This window comes from Thermobia domestica, chromosome 2 (genome assembly GCF_964235325.1).
Source record: "Thermobia domestica chromosome 2, izTheDome1.hap1.1, whole genome shotgun sequence".
Lineage (NCBI taxonomy): Eukaryota > Metazoa > Arthropoda > Insecta > Zygentoma > Lepismatidae > Thermobia > Thermobia domestica.
Genome location: NC_137455.1, coordinates 161,159,871 through 161,181,588, shown reverse-complemented (window position 1 = coordinate 161,181,588; position 21,718 = coordinate 161,159,871). Strand labels below are relative to the sequence as shown.

Genomic DNA, 21,718 nt, shown 5'->3' with positions numbered 1-21,718 from the left:
TTTTTTACATGAAAACGAAGAGATTTGCAGAAGACAGTCATGCGTAGAAGTTCTTCAATTGTAAAAAGTTACCCGCTAGGAATGGCAGATTGCTGGTGATTATTATAAAGATAATGATAGGATTAAAACAATTGCTTTTACTTCTTTTCAAAATTTGTTGTTGATAATTTAATACTTAGATAAAAGTTTTTTTTTTTTTTTTTTTCACAAAAGACTTGAGCTGAGACAGAAGATTCAAAACAAACAAACATTCAGAGTGAAGTTTAAGGTATCCATGCAAAAGATAAATATGTGATTTCTCAATTCTTATGCTCAATTAAGCACAGTGTAAATGATCTCAAAATATAGAAGTGTTGTAGTTCTTCATAATTGTTTGAGGAACTATCTACAAACTTTGAATAAGTTCGATAAATATCATATATGGCGAATCACCGATTACAAAACAAACGTACAAAGATAAAATATAGGAATATAGGGTACTTAAGAAATACAGAAATTATTTTTTTAAAATCTAAAATTTTTCAGTTTTTTTTTAAAAATTTAGTATTAGAAAATAACATTGAGGTGTTAAAAAAAAGCTTAATGTGTTGTCTAATTTCTAGAATCTAGTACCACTTAAGTAATAATAATACTCTGCTTTCATGTATATTCTTTCTTCAAATGGCTGATTCCTCCCCCTTCCCCCCGCTTTTACTGCATAAAATTTAATGCAAAACTACGTTAAAACAAAGATAAATTTTGAAGAGTATTATATACATTTAATAACATTCCAAAATTCCATAAGAACATTATGAATACTTACACTCCTCCGCCATTGTCGCAAAATTTTCTGGCTTGACGAGATGTCACATTACTTACTGGTACAACTTCCTCTTCGGACGATGGGGGAGTTTTCTCGGATTTTTCTATTTTTTCTTCTCGTTTACTTCTGTGGTGATAAACTGGTCCTCTAAAAGTAAATAATTAATAAACGATGTGAGTAGTTTAACGCTATTGTTGCTTATTCATTAGGGTTATTGCAAACCAATAATTAACTTTAATATTCACTCCCACTTTACCTGTCATTCCTATACAATAGATATTTCACATCAGATACTGAAAGAAGCAAGGGATATGCATGTACCTGCCTTCCAATGTATGCACTCAGTGAAAGTTTGGAAGAATGACTAATCGCAAAGAAAATAATTAATCTATGTATTGAAAGAAATATCTCATCTCCATGTATCTGTTCAAGGAGAAACTAATAATGGAAGACATATATCATGAAGACATTCTGAGTTTCTTACATTGCAAGCTAATTTTCTATTTAACTTCTAGAATCACATTCACACCAATTTAATTTTAGTTCTGAGGAATAACTATTAGGAAAGAAACTTAGCGGTACATAGTAAGTCTCTCATTACGATTCCATTTGCTGAGCACTAATAATGATACAATGTAGTAAGGACGAAGGTTAAATACACGCGAATAATCAATCTTATCTAAAAAATTTTATTAATTCGTTCATATAGTTTAAGCTGAACTACAATTTACTTATTTTACCGTTTAATGTTACATAAACACCGTGTGCGTAAAAAATAAATAAATAAATAAATAAATAAATAAATAAAAATAAAAAAAATAAAAAAAAATGTATACACACTTTGAACCGTCATAGAAGTTTATACTTTAATCTACAAGGTTAAATTCCTGGGAAAAAGTACTATTATGCTTTCTCAACAAGTGGCAGCAGAATCGTTGGTTTAGCTGCGCAACCCAGTTAGTGGCAAAAGAGTAACATCAACATGGCGAACAAATGTTTGAGCTTGAAGAGTGGAAGCAGGTTATTAAGTGCTATTGGAGGTTTGAGAATGTTGCTGCGGTTCAGAAATAGAGGAAACGCAAGTGTTGGACTGATCCACCTTCAAGGGTAACAATTACACGTCTACGAGACAAATTCGAAGTTCGTGGAACAGTGTGTGATGTGCAGAAAGGTCGATCAGGGCGATCTAGCACGGCTACAAGTGCTAAATCCTCAGCTGCGGTGCTCGATTGTTTCAGCGTTCACCACGAAACTCTTCAAAGCAAAGGTCACGTGAGAGAAGTATAAGAGCTAGTAGCAGGGCCGGATCCAGGATTGTCTGAGGGTGTGTGTGTGCACCAATAACTACCAAAATAACCAATCACACTGAAACTTTTCAAAGTGGCATGTGACAATATACTTTACCCCTAACAACACTGATGCATAGAACGGAGGAAAGTATTTTGCAGAACGGAGGGTTGCAAGTATTATGTAGGAAAACATGTTCTCTCCTCGTGCGTTGTGTTTTCTTCCCTACTTGACAATGCTATATTGTTTTGCTTGGTGAATCCTTTTCCTTATACCTTTAGAAAATCGACTTAAACTTTTGTTTTTGCAAGGTTCTGCTTTCGTTTAAGCCCCAAACAGAAATATGATGGAAGAAAGTTTCGGAAAATGTGGCTATTTTCACTACTAGCTTGTCATTTTAAACAGTGTATATTTACAACGAAGGGAGAGGGGTGTACATGCACCTTTGCACCCCCTAAATCCGGCTTTGGCTAGTAGTGTAACACGTATACTGTTGCGTGTGTATGTTCCAAGGCTTGTACAAGAGGTAAGTGAGGACGATCTAGAGGATACAATTTTGTGAATGGTTTCAGGAGATGTTTACACGTGAACTAGGATTTATAGGTAGCATTCTTTGATCGGATGAAGCACAATTCATACTTGATGGTATTTTCAATAGGTATAATTGTGTGTACTGGGCTGAAGATAATTTCATATTCAGCTGTTGAAAATGCTGCGAATTTCCCTGGGGTAAATGTGTGATGTAGTTAGTTTTCTAGGGGACGCATTGGGCCTTTCCATTTTGGCAATACTGTAACTGGAGGAAAGTACCTAACAATGCTTGCTGATTCAATCTTCCCTGCCATTCGTGCAATGTTTGGTAACCATAGGTTTCGTTATCAACAAGATAGCGCCCCATCACACTATAATAAGGATGTGAGTGCATACCTGGATCAAAATGTACAAGGCCAGTGGATTGGATGCAGCGGACCAATTAAGTTTCCTACACCCTCTCCAGACCTTATGATGCTCAATTTTTTCTTATGGCGCACAGTAAAAGATGAGGTGTATTGTAAATCTCGTAACCTGGACACAGTATGGGATGATTTAAACAGTGTGCGCAGAAATCTTATGGGATATTTTGGTGAGAAGTGCAGAAGCAGACTCGTGACTCGTACTCAGAAATGTATCGATGTTGAAGGTCACCATTTTAAACACTCAGTTTGCCAAGAAGTATACTTATTTTACAAATTGGACTGTAGCCTCAGAAATTTAATCTTGTAGGTTGGAAAATAATTTTTTATGACAGTTCAAAGTATGTATACATTTTTTTGATACAGCTGGTACTACTGGATTATTCTTTCTTAAAGTTCACTTTATATCTTCGCATTTTCTATGAAAAATATTAAGAAGAAATTTAGTTTTTATCATGTAAAAAAACATTTAAATCACATGTAGCGCTATGTAGTACTATCTTTACAAACTTTAAAAACATGTAGTACTATCACAATATTGCGAGCGGTGATAATATTCAATGAGAAAAAGCAAAAAGGCTACTAAGCAACGCAAAAAAATATGTAGCAGAATTTTCTTCTACATGCAACAATTAGTGCTTTCGGAAGATGCTACTTCCTTCTTCTGCCTGTTAAAGACTCAAAAAGGATTTTAAAATATGAAGGAAGGGTGAAAAATTGGTTAAAAGGGTAAGATATGTAAAAACAAATCTTCAGTCAAACATTAAATCACACGGGAATAGACACTCACTGACATTGTACACTGCTGTTCACTGTTTTCTGTTCTTGCTATCCAAATGGTGAAAGTATGTAGTGAAGAGATTACTCCAAATGATATTTATTTCTTCTCTATCCAGATTAAGTATGGGCCTTTCTTTATGAATAATGATTAATATGATTCTTTAATTTTTCGTTCCGTTGCTGTTTTAGCTTTCTCAATTAAACATGATTCCACGATATGATGATTATAATCTCTAAGATGCGTTGCTAAACCGGATAACTGTTGCAGGTTCCGAGATTTCGAAGTGCGAACGTGTTCAGTAATTCTAGTACAAATATTCCTTTTTGTTTGATCTATACACTTATCACACTGAGGAGTTGTCTCCTATAATTCCTGATGAAACCAAAATAAAATTGAAAATCCATGAACCAGCCTTACCAATCATATATAGGCTTCCAAAAATACATAAACCTAATGTTCCATTGAGACCAATAGTAGCTGGTTTTCATCACCCTACATATTTACTTTCAAAATGACTGTATAATAAACTCATGTCATATAATATTCCAGTTAGATACACGATTAAAAATGCTTGAACTCCTTTGTCACTACAAATTCCATGCATTTGGCATCTTTTGATGTCGTGGAGATGTATCCATCAATATCAGTAGACCTGGCTCTACAGGCAGTGGAACTGGCTTTACTTAAATTAAAAGTGAACTCATACGAAATCCAATTAATCTCTCGACTAATAGCCTTTTGTCTAAGAAACAGTGACTTTCAATTAGAAGACACCATTTTTCGACAGGGCGATGGATTGGCCATGGGTAATACTCTTTCTCCAATACTTTCTAATTCGGTACTGAACATGTTTGAAACCAATATCCTTCCTAAATTTCCTTGTATTAGATATTTCCGATATGCTGATGATACTCTGACTTTATACAAGGACCCTCAAGAATTAAATAAACTGTTCGATGAGTTTAATCAGATTCATCGCAGAATAAAATTTACGATGAAACTTGAAGAACATGGTGCTCTTAACTTTCTTGACATTACCATTAAAAGACATAACAATAAATTTGCTACTTCGGTATACCGAAAACCTTCTGCTGGTACAAAATATATCAACTTTAAATCATCACATTCATGGCTTTAAAAATTAAATATCTGGAAAAACTTTTTCAGAAGAGCTCTTTTACTTTCAGATTTCTCTGAGGATGTCAACAAGAAAATACAATATTTATTACAAATTGAACAAGAAAATGGTTTCCAAAAATCGTTATTGCTAAAATGGTACAAACAGGTACAATAGAAGGTCGTCGGCACACACCATCAATCAATAACAGATGCTGCAACTGACTGATGGATTGGTATCCCTTTGGTTCCACATTTCTCAGCAAAAATTAAGAAAGTTCTGCAAAGACACAACATCAAAATTTCAGAAGATCCTCCGAAATCTATAGATAAACACATAACCAATCTTAAGACATTTTTTACTGACCCTTTACAAAGCAGTGGCGTCTATCGAATGAAATGTCAATGTGATAAAGTGTATATAGGTCAAACAAAAAGGAACATTTGTACTAGAATAACTGAACACGTTCGCACCTCGGAATTTCGGAACCCGCAATAGTTATCCGGTTTAGCAACGCATCTTAGAGATTGTAATCATCATATCGTGAAATAACGTTTAATTGAGAAAGCTAAAACAGCAACAGAACGAAAAGTTAAAGAATCATATTATATTCATAAAGAAAGGCCCATACTAATCTGGATAGAGGAGAAATAAGTATTATTTGGAGTATTCTCTTCACTACATACTTTCACCATTTGGATAGCAAAAACAGAAAACGGTAAATAGCAGTGTACAATATCAGTGAGTGTCTATTCCCGTGTGATTTAATGTTTGACAGAAGATTTGTTTTTTTACATATCTTAGCCTTTTAACCAATTTTTTACCCTTCCTTCATATTTTTAAATCCTTTTTGAGTCTTTAACAGGCCGAAGAAAGAAGTAGCATCTTCTGAAAGTGCTACTTGTTGCATGTAGAAGAAAATTCTGCTACATTTTTTTTTTTTTTTTTTTTTTTGCGGTGAGTAGTAACCTTTTTGCTTTTTCTCATTATAGTAGTACTATTTTTTATTGAGCTTCATACTACATAATTAAAGTTTATTTCATTGCTTTCTGTTCTTTTTGAATATATATTGTATTTACTGTCTATATGAGTGAAAGTATTAATTGGGGACAATTTGCAAACAGTTACTGTCAAAAATTTAAGGTAGTAGTAAGAGGTCTACCAGATAATCTTAATGTAGCTTTGTGTCTCTAATATTGATTTCTAGCATTGCCCATATAAGACATATATTTTTTTAATGTTTACATATTAACGTAGTATAAACAAGGCACTTCATTACAACTATCTCTTTTTTCAAAACAAGCTTATCAATACATTGTATTCATTGACAGTGGTTACATAGGAATACAAATATTTGGGCACATCTTCTTAGAAATGAAATGGAATGAACTGAATTCCAAATTAATTTCTTCAAGAAAAAAGATCATGAAATACAAAATACCAAACCTAATTCATGATTTTATTGTATATATTTTTGGCAAATAATTCTTTAGTTGTTTTTTATAATAGCGTTTGCTGCCGAATCTTCTACAGGCAACAAAGAATAATGAAGAAATAGATAATATTGAGTAATGAAAAATATTATTATTAAAAGGGACAAGTGGTACCATACCGTCGTTATTCTGAACTATAACATACATAATATGTATTAAGATTATGAAGGATGGAGCTTATGAAGATATATACAGATACTACAACAAGTACTGTATGTATTAAAATACGAAACATTGAATACAAGTACTGAATATTGAAATAATGAAATTATATATATATATATATATATATATATATATATATATATATCGTATTAAAATACTGACAAGGGACATCACCCAATTCTCCGGCTCCGATTTCAATGACATTTTTCTAGCTGATAGAGGACATATATGTAATATTTGTGATGACAGAAATTTTTGCCATGGTACATGTTTTCTATATTTTTATATAATTTTTTAAGAGTTGTGATGTGGTTATTAGAGATTACTGCAGAAGTCCCTTACTAACCTTTGTAAACGGAGCGTTAATGAAAGAACAACCATGTAGATACATATAAGGCCTAGAGGGAAGTTGTATGGTAGGTATGATCTTGACAGCAGCCATCTTAAAATCCGACATTTTGAATTAAGGTCAAGTTTTTTAAATGGGAATAGGATAATATGATACACAATTTCGGGCTAGAATTTAATCAGGAAGACAATAGTGAAGCTAGTTTTAAGATACATCCATTTGGGGAAAAGTTACAGGCATTTAATTGTTCACTTACTACGTGCGAAAGTCCCTTACCTACGCTTCTAACTCGCGTATTAATGATAATAAGTAGATAAAAGCTTCGGTAATACATGTTATGCCTAGAGGGAAGTGATACGGTAAGGGTATCCTTGACGGCAGCCATCTTGAAATTCGCAATTTTGAATTAAAGTGAAGTTTGAAAAAATTAAAACCATAGTATGTGACACCTCATTTCAATAGCAAATTTTCCCAAACAACCAATGGTATGCTTATTTTTGATCTATAGTTAACCAGTATGAATTTAGGACTGCTTTTAAAGTGCACCAAACGTCCATTATTCGATCTTTCAAAGTGGCAACACTCATAATTTTCACCGCATGTTTTAAGATTCCAACTGGCACTTTGCAATTGTTACCATGGCTCATGTTTTCTAAATTTATTACATTTTTTAAGAGTTGCGATTTGTCAGTTCATGAATAGTGTTGGGATAAGCATTCAGCAATCTTTCTGAATTTTGAAAACTTGCAATGTAATTGTTTCTTTTAGACGAGAATACATGAAGAACCTATGGACCTATGTGACGTAAAGAAATACAAATGAAATTATAACAAACTGGTGTTATACGAACACAAAATTATCAGGAAATGTAGCCTACATGTTGCGAAACGACAAACAATAAAATATTTTTAATAAATACAACTTTAAAGGAACAGCAGCAATGATAGAAAATATCAAAGAGGCATAGTATGACTGTTCCCAACACGCTGTTGGTACCATGAACATAATATGAAAACAGGTAACTTGTTTATAAAGAGGTGTAACTTAATTGAGTTCCCGATCAACGCTGATTATAAATCTTACAAAATGAATCATCGACAACAATCGCTAGAAAACGAATGACTTTTTTGTCTGACTAGCTAAAAAAAGGAAATAGAAAATAAATAAATAAATAAGTAAATAAATAAATAAATATATATATAAATAAATAAATATACAATAAAGAAATAAATATAAAACAAAACAAAATATCCTTGATTTACACAACAATCGTATTTCGTTTTTCTTTTTGAAGTGAATTTTCATTTGATTTTTCGTCTCATCTACTATACAAGCTGCGTCTTCGGTATTTTCTGAATGCAAAGTTGGGTTGTTTCGTTATCCGATGATTTATGTCAGTAAACGAGTTTTTGAATGACAGCTATAGGAAAAAAATAATTATATGGCAAGTCTTCAAAATTCAGAAAAATGCTGGATGCTTATCCCTACACTATTCATGAACTGACAAATCGCAACTCTTAAAGAAATGTAATAAATTTAGAAAACATGAGCCATGGCAACAATTGCAAAGTGCCAGTTGGAATCTTAAAACATGCGGTGAAAATTATGAGTGTTGCCAATTTGAAAGATCGATTAATGGACGTTTGGTGCACTTTAAAAGCAGTCCTAAATTCATACTGGTTAACTATAGAACAAAAATAAGCATACCATTGGTTGTTTGGGAAAATTTGCTATTGAAATGAGGTGTCACATACTATGGTTTTAATTTTTTCAAACTTCACTTTAATTCAAAATTGCGGATTTCAAGATGGCTGCCGTCAAGGATACCCTTACCGTATCACTTCCCTCTAGGCATAACATGTATTACCGAAGCTTTTATCTACTTATTATCATTAATACGCGGGTTAGAAGCGTAGGTAAGGGACTTTCGCACGTAGTAAGTGAACAATTAAATGCCTGTAACTTTTCCCCAAATGGATGTATCTTAAAACTAGCTTCACTATTGTCTTCCTGATTAAATTCTAGCCCGAAATTGTGTATCATATTATCCTATTCCCATTTAAAAAACTTGACCTTAATTCAAAATGTCGGATTTCAAGATGGCTGCTGTCAAGATCATACCTACCATACAACTTCCCTCTAGGCCTTATATGTATCTACATGGTTGTTCTTTCATTAACGCTCCGTTTACAAAGGTTAGTAAGGGACTTCTGCAGTAATCTCTAATAACCACATCACAACTCTTAAAAAATTATATAAAAATATAGAAAGCATGTACCATGGCAAAAATTTCTGTCATCACAAATAATACTTATACGTCCTCTATCAGCTAGAAAAATGTCATTGAAATCGGAGCCGGACAATTGGGTGATGTCCCTTGTGAACATACATAGACTACAAATACAGAATACAAACAGTAAACATAAAGTTTCCAGTTTGTGATTGAAAACCTCTCTTGAAACTATATTTTATGTTCTATTTTTCTTTCTTGAGTACAGTCTCGAGTAAACACCCTCCTTCAGAGGTCCAATAATATCTTTCTTTGTTTCCTCATTTATGATCTCATATAATATTTTTTTCTTTTGTTGGGATTGACACTTCGATAGGAAGGTTTTATAGAGTGTTAATTTAAATCAAGCATCTTTCATTTATTTTAAGTGTTTAAATGTATTTGAAGATACTAATATAGCGTAGGTTTGTTGCTCAACTTTTGATTTTTTTCTAATATTACTTAAATAATTAAGAAGTTTCTCACCAAATACTAGTCTCTTTTTCCCATGCGTAGCCATTTTTATGTTGGCAACCAATCCTATGGGAATTTTGGATCCTGGGGTTAAATATCTTTGTTTCAATCTCATTAAAGGATTTTTGTGTCTTTCTGATCTTGCTCATTCTTTCTTCAATCAATGGTCAAGGTGGACCACGTTGACGGAGCGTGATTTTGTTTCAACAAATTAGCAACTATTGCAAATTGAACTAGCGAAACGATTCTATCAACAAAGAAATAAACGATTGAAATGATGAATGTTCTTCAAGAAAGTTGTCTTTGTCAAATATTACGTGAAAAAAAAAAAAAAAAAAAAAAAAAAAAAAAAAAAAAAATTACAACGTTGCTTTCGATGCATTTGGGACTAAGTCTTTTAAAAACAAGACAAGTGTATTTTTTCTAAAGTAGTGAACAAAATTGTTGAAGTTCCAATCCACAAGCATAATTTTATTTACAATATTTGACACAATATCTTCTAATATTTTATGTTCATTGTACAATACTAAAACATTTATTTCTATAGTAGCATCATTCTATACTCGAATTTCAAACATTACGTTACTCTAGAAACAAATGCCAGAAACAGGAATAAGATTGATAATTGAACAAAAGAGAAAGAAAGAAAAAAAGAATATGTTAATTATTGAACAAAACTTACGATGAATGTTGGTATCCATAATAAGTTTGTGGTGGCTCTTGAAACTTTGCAACCTTTGGTAAAGTGTCATCTTCTTTTAGTATCGGCAAAGTTTTGCTAAAGAAGTCCAGTGTTTTATTTCTAATCAATTCACTGTAACAGAAATACAAAATAGAAAAATGCAAAGCAATATAAAAATGAGAGTATTTTAGTAAAATAGTTGAAACTATGTATAGTTTTCAAACCTTCAAGGAAGAACCAAAAGATTGTAAAGTAAGCCAAGTTACACTTAATTGAAAACTTTATTTACACTAATTTTACATTATATACTCCAATCAAAACAGATATGTTACTCGTACCAGATGATCTTGAAAATACCTAATTTGAACCTCTAAAATTTCTATGACGGAATAAACTCTTTATATTAAAGTTCTTCTTTTTTGTTTTCTTTTATTTTGTTCTTTGCATAATTCGAAATTTTTTGAACAGTAGTTTATTAAAATAAATAAGTAAACTGTCTTGCTTATATCTCTTGTTTTTTGAAATTTTAGATGACTCAACTTTCAAAGTACTCCAACAGTTTTGATAATCAAAAACAAAAAAGTAAACTATATTTCTTTAATTGCAATGTAATAATGATGAAATTAATACTAGCATTGTATAAGTAACAGTCTTAAAATCTTCAAAGGACAGAGAATATTTTTCCATCACTAGTAAATTCTAGGAATAAAAATACAAATTGACTGTATTGCTGAGTGTATTTGTTTTAATAACTGTTCTTTTTTCTTTTTTAAATATTAATCACTACAGATCATTTGGACACAACTGTCAGTGATTTTGGAGATGCCATCCGAAATATTATTGTTAAAGTAAGTGATGATAACATCACTAAAGACCTAAATGAAGTTGATGATAACGTCAACATTCAGACTTCCATAATTCACTTCAGAATAAATGCAATATTCCGCATTTATATTTCTGTTTAAAATAATGGCCTACATAGCTTGTGTCAGCAATTGTACTTTACTAACAATCTCAGTCATTTACAAACATCATATTAGTATTGAAATAAATACAACTATGCTAAATTTAATCATTGGAGTTCTCCACAACCCGATGTATGTATTGAAAGAGACAGAAATTGAATGTGTATTCGAGGGTTAATATTTAAAAGTTCAAAGCAATTAATTTACACTATGTACTCAGATAAAATTAATTCTTTTGAAATTACTTGAATCTATTTATGTATTTGTACATTGTACTGTCTGTCTTTGAATAATTTTGGAGTTACTAGTTACGTTTAACAAGCAAAACTAGGTAAGTATGAAACAAATTTGCAATTGAAAATAAATTTAAGACACACTATGATACTTAATAAATTTAAGACACACTTACAATGGATATGGAGATCCCAACACATTTTGATCCATTGGGTTCTTTGGTATATATCCTTTGTTGAGGTCACCACAGAGATTGTCCAAGGATACGTGAGGATGAACGTTACCGACACCTTAAAAACACATAAAAAATGCATTAGGCCCTACTAAAAAATTAAGTCATTTTATAGAACAGCTTCATCCTGACATACTTATAATATACACTTACTTGAGAATTCAATGAATAGAAATCGTCATCTACGGTGGAAAAAGGCTTAACTTTAAATATACAGGGTGTTTCAAAACAACACCGACAACGTTTGGAAGGTGATTCCTGACACCAAGATAAGACAAAAAGTATAGACCATCCTGGGTGTACAAATGCTTCCTTTCTCAGTTATAGGCTGCCGAAAACATGAAAGATTTAGCTTTAAAAACCCATAGCTCCAAAACTATGGGACCTACCTTAGTCGGATCAAGACTTCACTTAGGAACTAGCATGTGCCCTATCCAAATATTCAAGTTTCAGCATCCTGCGGTACTTCCGCAACAGTTTTTATAGAGGTAGTTGGTGAGTACTTTCAATTAAATGCCCATAGCCAAAGTCCCTGTATAAAAATGGTTGCGTGAGTACCTTAGGATTCTGAAACATTTATTTTTGGGTAGGGCACATATTAGTTCCTAAGTGAAGTCTTGACCTGACTACGGTAGATCTCATAGTTTTGGAGCTATGGACCTTTAAAGTTCATTTTTTCATGTTTTCCGCAGCCTATAACTCCGAAAGGAAGTATTTGTGCACCCAAGTTGGTTTATACTTTTGGTCTTATCTTGGTGTCAGAAATCACATCGCAAACGTTGTCGGTGTTGTTTTGAAACACTCTGTATACACTTTAAGAAAACCAATACAAACTGTGTGAACTTTCAGCACAATTGTATGTAAAAATATCACTTCACCAACGTCAGACAGACTTTCAAAATTTAGAGTTGTTTCTTTCTGTACCAAATTGTAAATATAATTTCATAAAACTTCACTTTTATGGAGCATTGAACCAACATAAGAGGCAGGATATGATTTGTGTATGAGCCCTCTGGCTCATAACCCTCTTACTCGTGAGGAGCCTCAGCAGAATACTCGTTCTTCGCATGAAAAGAATACGGTTTATAGAAAACATTTAAAAAATATGTATACAAAATTTTTCAGGTTTCAAAATACTTGTTGATGCAGGTTTGACTTTATTGGAGTTCATCTCTCTTCCAAATCCACATTCAGCCGTTAATACATAAATAAACGATCAGTGAGAACATGTTTAGTACAGAATAATAATGTGTAATACAACTTTGCATCTTAACATGTTGCATTTAAACCGTCAACACTTTAATACTTAAAATAGGAGGTATGTCGAGTCTATGAGACAGCATTAAATGTAGTCAGAGGCGGTGCCTTAGTCCAGTAATTCAGCTTTCTTGGAAGCGAAATAGTGTGGTGAAGAATTGCCTATATTATAGCCTTTGCATGATAGTTTGCGTACTCCCAACTACAGTCAATCCAAGCCCACGTTCCTAGTAGATCCTACCTCACATAATCTCGGTGTTGCATAAGAACACAAAATATAAAAACTTATCTTCTTTGTTTAATTCATTAATCACCAAATTGTATCTAGTCCTCAGGTGTCTACCCTCCGAGCATCTGTTCCATTAAGAACTCCCAGCAATGTAATCAACTGGACACCATATGTACATAAAAATTTACTTTTGGATATTTAACTAAGTTAAGAATACACCAGTAGCTACTTCGATACATAAAGTTCCGTTTCCACGAAGTTTGTGTACGTAGAGCTATGTGAAAAGAAAGAAAAAAATAGAACATCTTGAGCAATAAAAAACCGAATCCCAGCTTGCAGTACATCAGGAAGTCTTTCGTCACTGAACTAGAGATTTTTCAAGCAAAATTTAAGTGACCACATACATGGGTACTGAAAAGGATTTTATAGAGTCAACCAACTAGTTTGTGCACATAAATACATATTTGATGCTTTTAATAAATGCACGAGGCAATTGCTAGGCAGACGGAAAATCAAAGTTCACGTCCTACCAATTCCAGTACCTAATGAATTTATTTATTTATTTATTTATTTATTTATACTATTTTGTACTGCAGATGTGCAAGTTCAAAATAACCATTTAAATTTTAATTAGTTTAATTTTCTCATAATGACATGAAACAAACAAAGAAATGAAATCGCACCACCTAAATGGTAGATTAACCGTTGAAAACGACAGAACTGGTTTCAATTCTCTGCCAGTTGAACAATAAGCTTTTTGTTTGTCATACATTCGTATTTTCTAACGAAATCTATACAATTCTTCGCCCTTTTTAGCAATTACTATCAAAAGTATTTCCAGCTAGACGTCATTGTGAACTTTGTGATATGATGTATTTTGTAATATTTATCCTTGAGCAGAAGCAATTTAGTAAATGCATCCTTAAAAACTTTATCAAATCATATTCTAATACTGCAATTTGAATTCACTTTATTATCATAAACTTTCTTTGAAGACTCACTATATATGCAAAGTCCTAAGCGAAACCTTATCATTCGTAGCTCGGAAGAATCCCGAAAGAATAGTTTATGGATAGGGTGAGTTTTGCTTGAACAAATTTCTCGAAAATGCTTTTAACGGATTTTATTTCTATTTCGTATATAAATGTCATATTAACAAATAAAAAAAAAAATATGACGATTTATTTTTCCTAAAAATTTCTCTTAATTTTAATAAACAAGTATTCCATTGAGAACAACACAAACACTGTTGGCTAGCCGCTCCTCCGGAGCTAGGATGAAATAAATTGTGATTTCATTTCACTCTCGCACATGGCACGTTCTTTAGCAAATAGTATCCGGATACAACCCCTTCATAGTTTGATTCCCCACACTCTCTGAAACAAAATATTTTGGAAGAAATGCTGACTACAAATTAACACAATTTATTTACTTCTGGAAGAATTTATTCTTTTTGAATTATGTTTTTGGAGAACAGTTACAACGTTATAGGGTAAGTTTTGTTCGGACTGTTTTCTCAAAAATTGTTCAGGCGATTTTCGTTTATATTTTATAAATAAACTATCCTTTGGCTAGCTGGGGGCGGAGCCCCCAGACCCCTGAGTTTGCTCGGCCTACGGCTTCGTATTTCTTATCTATCGGCCTTTGCATCAATACAGAATTTCGTGAACTTGTTCTTCATATTTCCTGAATTTGTCCATCCGGGGGCTTTGCTCCCACACACTGTTTGCTCGGCCTACAGCCTCGCACCTTTTGGACCCACAATTCTATCGTTTCTTTTTCTATTTCAACTACCTAAAAGATAAGATCTTGTATCCCAAGAAAACGCCCATTTAAATAGCATGAGAATTTCTTCATCCCCCTTTAGATCCCTAAAAAATTAAAAATATTAACTTTTGGCAATTTTCCTGTCGGTTAGTTCTGGGAGGCTACAATCATACCAAATTTCATCATTCTAATCCTGCCCGAAGTGCCTAAACATTTTGGGGGTGTAGAAGACATCCAATATAAATAACATGGGAAAGATTTTTCAGTTCCCCACAAAAACACTCTACGTTTAGAAATTTTTATTTCTGATGATTCACTTGGGTGACGCTAATGAAAACGTACAAGCGTACCGAATTTCAAGTTTTTATTCCAATTCTAAGTACCTAAAACATGAGATTATAGGTAAAAAGAAAGGTCCATGGGGAAATTCTTCATCCAATCTTTAGACCCCCTACAAATTAAAAATGTTCACTTTTGGCAATTTTCCTGTCGGTTAGTTCCGGAAAGCTACAATCATGCCAAATTTAATCATTGTAGCCCTACAGGAAGTGCTCAATAATTTATGTCAGCTCATATAGTTTTATATACAGTTAGGATATTTCATTATGAACCGGACACTATGGCATTTTCCTCACAAGATCCCACAAAATGCATTTTACTGATTGAGGTGAAGTTTTATTCCGACGATTTTCTCGAAAACAGTTCTAATAATTTTATTATCAAAACTATAAGTCATCTCTCTCGAAAACAATCAGAAAAAATATGTTTGGACAAATCTTTAAAGAAAAGCTTCAATGATTTTACATAATTTTACATAATATTAACATCTACTACTTGTACTTCTGTGCTGTTAGAAGTAAGAAAATAGAACAGTCATTTCTTATTCTTATGGTCGTTGATCCGTAGCCGAGCTTTCTATAATTGCGTAGAGTCTATGCTGCGAAGAATCGATTATTACGCTGTGAAAAATCTCTCATTATGTAAAACTCTGTAAGATATATCAGCAAATTTTATTGAATACATCGCAGAGTGCCCGTATAGTATGCAACTCAGATAAACTCATGTCTTAATCTATAACGGAATCTTCTTTTTCTGTGGGTGTGTTTATTCTAGTGTAACGACATTACTCACACACAATATAAAGGTGACCTAATTTTCTTTGGTTTTGCATGTAATTTTAATGTACTGTAAAAATCAAAATATTTGTGGTCGGCTAGAATTCTGACATAGTTACAGCAAACACGGTTGTATCGTGCAGTTTCCGAATAAATGTAATTGAATTGAAAATCTCTTCGTTGATCTAAAAGAAATTCAGCCATAGATTATTCTACTGCCTTATCTTCGTCTACACAAAAATCAAACAAGTATATACAAACAGTGTACTGTGGTATAATGATTTAGTTACTTACAAAATATCCGGAATTCAATAGATAAAGCAGATGTGGATTACTCACATAGTAATAATAATAATAATAATAATAATAATAATAATAATAATAATAATAATAATAATAATAATAATAATAATAATAACACTAATATTCTCAAATATGAAAAATTGACACAGGTTGCAGTACAAAACAAGCTTTTCTCCAGTGACTTGGATTATCTGAATAAAATTAAGAAACAAGGATCGTAATATCTTAAATACATTAGTCATTCAAATGAAGCATTACTACTTTTTATGGTACAGTAGTATGCACTGAAAAAATGCAACAAACAATAATTGTGACACATTGTTATTGTCACAAATATTTGTGGCAATGCCTTGTGCCTTATTTATTTTGGTTCATAATTTCTTGGTGTGACCAGACTAGGAAGGAGTGTTTTTTTTAAAAAAATCAGAGGATACCATTATAATTAACCATATGTACGTACGTATAATGCTGCTGGTGTTCAGTCTATGTTCTACCATATTGTGATTTAGACAATCACAATATTGTAGAACATAATCACATGTGTCCAGACAAATTTCTAATCTCTCATGCGTTCGCCTCTGGTGCATGCTGTCCCTGGTTCGATCCCAACTCGCGCCAAGTGAACTTTGTGGTGGATAAATACCGTGTGCGTGGGTTTCCTCGGGGTTCTTCCGTTTTTTCCCACTTTCTTCATTTCATCATTTCATTCATTTTTCATCATCACCGTATCCTTTAGCCAAGCCGGCATAATCGTGGGGTGTAAAACTCAAAGACTTCATTTCATATTTCCTAATCTATCATGCCTGTTAGAGAAAACAGCTCAGTTTATGTCAAGATTTGTTTAATGCTTGACCTATCTTATCTCGTACGAATTAATCCAAAATGTTTACTTCCAGGAAAAGAAGACCATAATTCTTCATGATTTTATAACTGATAAACACAATGACGTTTCTTTTGTATGAGTAGAAATTTGTTTTATTTAAACAATAGAAATATTTATTATATTTTCAATTTTATTGTATTTGTTTACATAATTAACTTAACTAAAACTAACATTACATGGAATAAAAATTAACTGTTTTTGCTGATCATTCATACTGAAAGTTATAAACAAAACACAGAACCGAATTAACCTATCTGGAGACTCGGGAATAGAAACAGTATGTGGCCCTTATTGACTTCGCGTAATATTTTTCTGTGAAAGTACGGTATTCAAGTTAAGGGAATACGGTATCTTTCATATTTTTGATCATATTTTATTTTATGATGATGATTGTATCTTTATGATTCTTTTTAGATAGTCAATTAAGATTTTGATTCTAGAATGAATTCAGCACCGAAACTCACGCCCCACGTTTCATACGTATGGAAATTTCTTATACTAGTCTTGAGGATGATTTTGTGGGCTCACTATGTACTGCATATCGATGTGCTAATGTTATTACATATTCCTTGAAAAAAAAATAATTTTACAAAAGGCCCTATTCCTAGACATTATTAAACATCAACAAAGTAATGTGTAAATGGTTGCAAATATTTAGCCATCGCTTTGCTTCATTGACTTCTATGGAAGAAGTGTTTTTTTAAAATGATTATTCGTCATAGGCAAGTACTATACACCGATTGTCCTTATGACGATGAAAAATTTGGTTCAGGTCAGAAACCGTTGACAAGAAGACAAAAGATAGAAGCTGGGATCAGTGGTGTGGTCTTGTAATTCGGGTCTCTTGGAGGTGAGATAGAGTGGTGGGAAATGGCTATACCGTGAAAATTGATCTTGCAAGATGGTCTGTGCAACCGCGAACTGCACGGAATTTAAGCCCCGACAGTGCTTTAGAGTCCATATTAACAGGTCCTGACCCTTCATAACTTTAGTTTTATATAGGGACGCAAAACATCAAGTTCAAAAACTAAATTGGAGAAAAACCGAATTTAACTTGTTAGAGAATAGATTTCCGCTCGCTTCGCTTCGAATATAAATGTTTCATGAATTTATTCAGAAGTAATTAAAAGTAAAAAAAAAAAAAAAAAAAAAAAAAATGAGATACAGAAAACTCGAGAAAAATTTGTAAATAATCTGTGATGAAAATTAATATTAAAAATATAAACCTTTTTTAAAAGATGAACCGTCTTTAAAAACACAAAGGCAGAATATAATAAAAACGCTAGAAAGCAGAAAATAATAATAATGAAGGGTTTAAAAGCAGAAAACTGTTTTTTGCTATTATCTACACAAAATGTTTGAAGTTGTGCCAAGCCAAACAAATTAATGCCTAATATAAAATTATTTCAATGGAAATTTTATCAAGAGTCGCGATGGCTCAGTGGTAGAGCATTCACCTCTGGTGCATGGAGTCCATGGTTCGATCCCAGCTCGCGCCAAGTGAACTTTGTGGCGGACAAACACCGTGCGCGTGGGTCATCTCGAGGTTTCGCGTTTCCTCCTATTGTCTTCATTCCACTATTTCATTCATTTCTCATCATCACCGTCTGCTTTAGCCTAGCCGGTAGAACCGCGGGCCGTAAAACTTGAAGAAGAGGATATTTTATGAAATATTAATACGTTTAGCTACGCACGACTTAAAAATATATAGATAACAGTAATAAATTATTTTCTGCTTTATAACGCTTTTATTATTTTCTGCCTTTTAGAGTTTTTTTTTAAAGTCGGTAAATATATTTTTAAAATATTTATTTTTTGCTTTTAGTGAGTTTTTGAAGTCGGTTGTTTTTCTTTCAAAACTTTTTTTTTTTTATTTTCTACTACTTAGTGCGTTTTTGAAATCAGTAATATTTATTTTAAGTTTTTACAAAAGTTTCCACTTTTTTGTTATTTCAGTGGTTTAGTTACATACCTAAACTAAAGAGAAGACACTAACTTCCTATAAATGGGTCTTGCTATGAAACATGCGTGAACAAACGCTACAAATTATCAGAATTATTGTAATATTTTAATTACAATTAAGAACTTTCTTTGGGAATAGCTCAATATATTAGAGAAAAGTGCATCAAAATATCATAAAAACAAACTAAACACACTTTCTTACAAGGCTGTCTATAATCTTTATTATAAATTAACTAGAAATGTTACAGTTTCGGAAGTATATCACTTCCTTCTTCAGACTACTACTCCAACTGAAATCATAAATAACATTACCTTATGTTATCTATGGTAATGTTATTTATGATTTCAGTTGGATTTCGTGTTAATTTATAATAAAGATTATAGACAGCCTTGTAAGAAAGTGTGTTTAGTTTGTGATTAAGATGAACACAAGGCCTTTTTATCATATCCAAAATATCATGTAATAATAAAAATAGTGATCCTTTTGAGCACAAGATAACAAAGTGTATGAGTCGCAGTGGGTCTGTCTAACGTCATTTGACAGATGACAATTGAAGCTAGTAGATGTGTAAAAACTGTAGGAATTCTTAGAATCAGATATAAGGTATTGCACCGTGAAGATGAGAGTACATTCCGCAAAATTGTGCTACATTTTACAATTTTATTTCGACGAAAGTCCAAATACTGTGCAAGCCCATGAAAAAATTTGTACTGATTATGGGCAATATACGTTATCAAAAGCAATAGGCAAAAGCAGTGCTTAAAGTGAGCCGGTATGAGGCGGCTATGCATCCGAAAGTTCGAAAATCGGCCGGTATGGCATACCGGTAAAAATAACAATTTAAATTGTAATTTGCGTGCAGAAAAAAAAAAAAAATTACACATAGAAATAAGTACGACTTTACCATTGATTCAGCAAATGTTTGTACTATCAAAGATTTCCTTCCTGCTGCTGCTTCGAAAGTAAATAACAGTTCCCTATCACCCTATTCAATAGCAGAATTTGTGCTCTTTATTTTTTTTAACATTTGTGTGAGCAATTTTACCCCTCTCAAAAAAATTGTAACTACTGTTCCACCCGCCTAAAATGTTTAATCTGGATCCGTCCATGGCGTTGACAGGACCTTTTTAAATTCAAAATTATTCTTTTCACATTGCCTGGGCTTCTGTGTTTACAACAGGAGCGTCATTTCAGATTTTGCTTAGGGGGGGGGGGGCAAGACCCCTTGATATAAGTAAAATTTCGCGTTTCTCACTGATTTATTACAATTCTATTGATAAAATCTATATACACCTCAAACTCAGGGGGGCAAATGCCCCTCCCTGCCCCCTAAATGACGCCCCTGGTTTACAATTGTAAGAAAATCAGTGCTGACCAGGAGACGAGACGAGAACAGTTTTTGAAAAATGGAAATTAGATTGGAAAGAATTATTAAATGCTGGTGGAATACAATACAATCAATGGAATACAACGGAAGACAATATTCATTGAATACTACGCTGATGATAGTGGAGAGTAAAACATTTACATATTATTCCTCACTCACTCTTTCTCTCTCTCTTTCTATAGAATTTTACGTTAAAAAATGGTGCAAAAATGTCAGGAGTAGAGATGATCTTTAGGCTTCTGTCAAAATTACTGTTCTAAAGGGTCATATTTGTTCCATACCGTCACCTCATCTAATGTCACTTTAAGCACTGGGCAAAAGATCGTTAATTCGCTTTCGTTCTGGAAATTTCGATGTCCAAGATGATCTTAGCAGTGGGCGACCAATCATAGAAAAAAGTGGATGATATTCTGGAAAAAGACGAGCAAAACCAGCATGTAAACAGTCATGACATCCCCAATGGCTTGACCATCCATCACCAAACAATTAAACCATTTGGAGAAAATTTGCTAGAAAGAGGGTTATATGAAATCCACTTTATTTTGTTGATTATCTGGTTGTCGCATATTTTAGGATAATATTCTTTTATCAGCCGTTACAGGAATTATTTGATTTTTTTAAAAATAAATAATTAACTACTAAAATTTCTCAAATATTTTATACGTAAGAACTCTCCTTGGGAAATAGTTTATTCGATTACTGAAAACCGCGTTGAAATATGACCAATGATTCTTGATGTACTAGCGAACATACATGTATACTGTAGAAAAGTTTTCTTGAGAATCTCGTATGCAGCTCACCGAACAGCTGACGGGTGCACTATGTCTGTACGATAAAACTAACCTGATATTTGGCGCAGCCCTGTTTTAAATGGCGTGACAACCATCTTGGCATTTGAAGGCGGCGCTCGAAGTTCCCTTTAAATGCTGCTAGTAAATGAGAGGCCAGCAGTATTGCCACATTTATTTTGTACACATCCAGGTCTATTCTCTGCCACCTGATCGCGCTATA

The 21,718-nt window shown here is 32.9% G+C and overlaps 1 protein-coding gene across 1 annotated transcript in view; it reads right to left on the bottom strand.

Moving 5' to 3' along the window:
* The window catches only part of spz6 (Spaetzle domain-containing protein 6), a 109,597-nt gene that overhangs the window by 11,922 nt on the left and 75,957 nt on the right, over nucleotides 1–21,718 (bottom strand). Inside the window, exons 3-5 of the mRNA XM_081747569.1 lie at nucleotides 11,747–11,861; nucleotides 10,373–10,504; nucleotides 803–949 (exon numbers count right to left, since the gene is read on the bottom strand). Coding sequence (XP_081603695.1) covers nucleotides 803–949; nucleotides 10,373–10,504; nucleotides 11,747–11,861 — 394 coding nt within the window. The remainder of the gene's footprint in view (nucleotides 1–802; nucleotides 950–10,372; nucleotides 10,505–11,746; nucleotides 11,862–21,718) is intronic.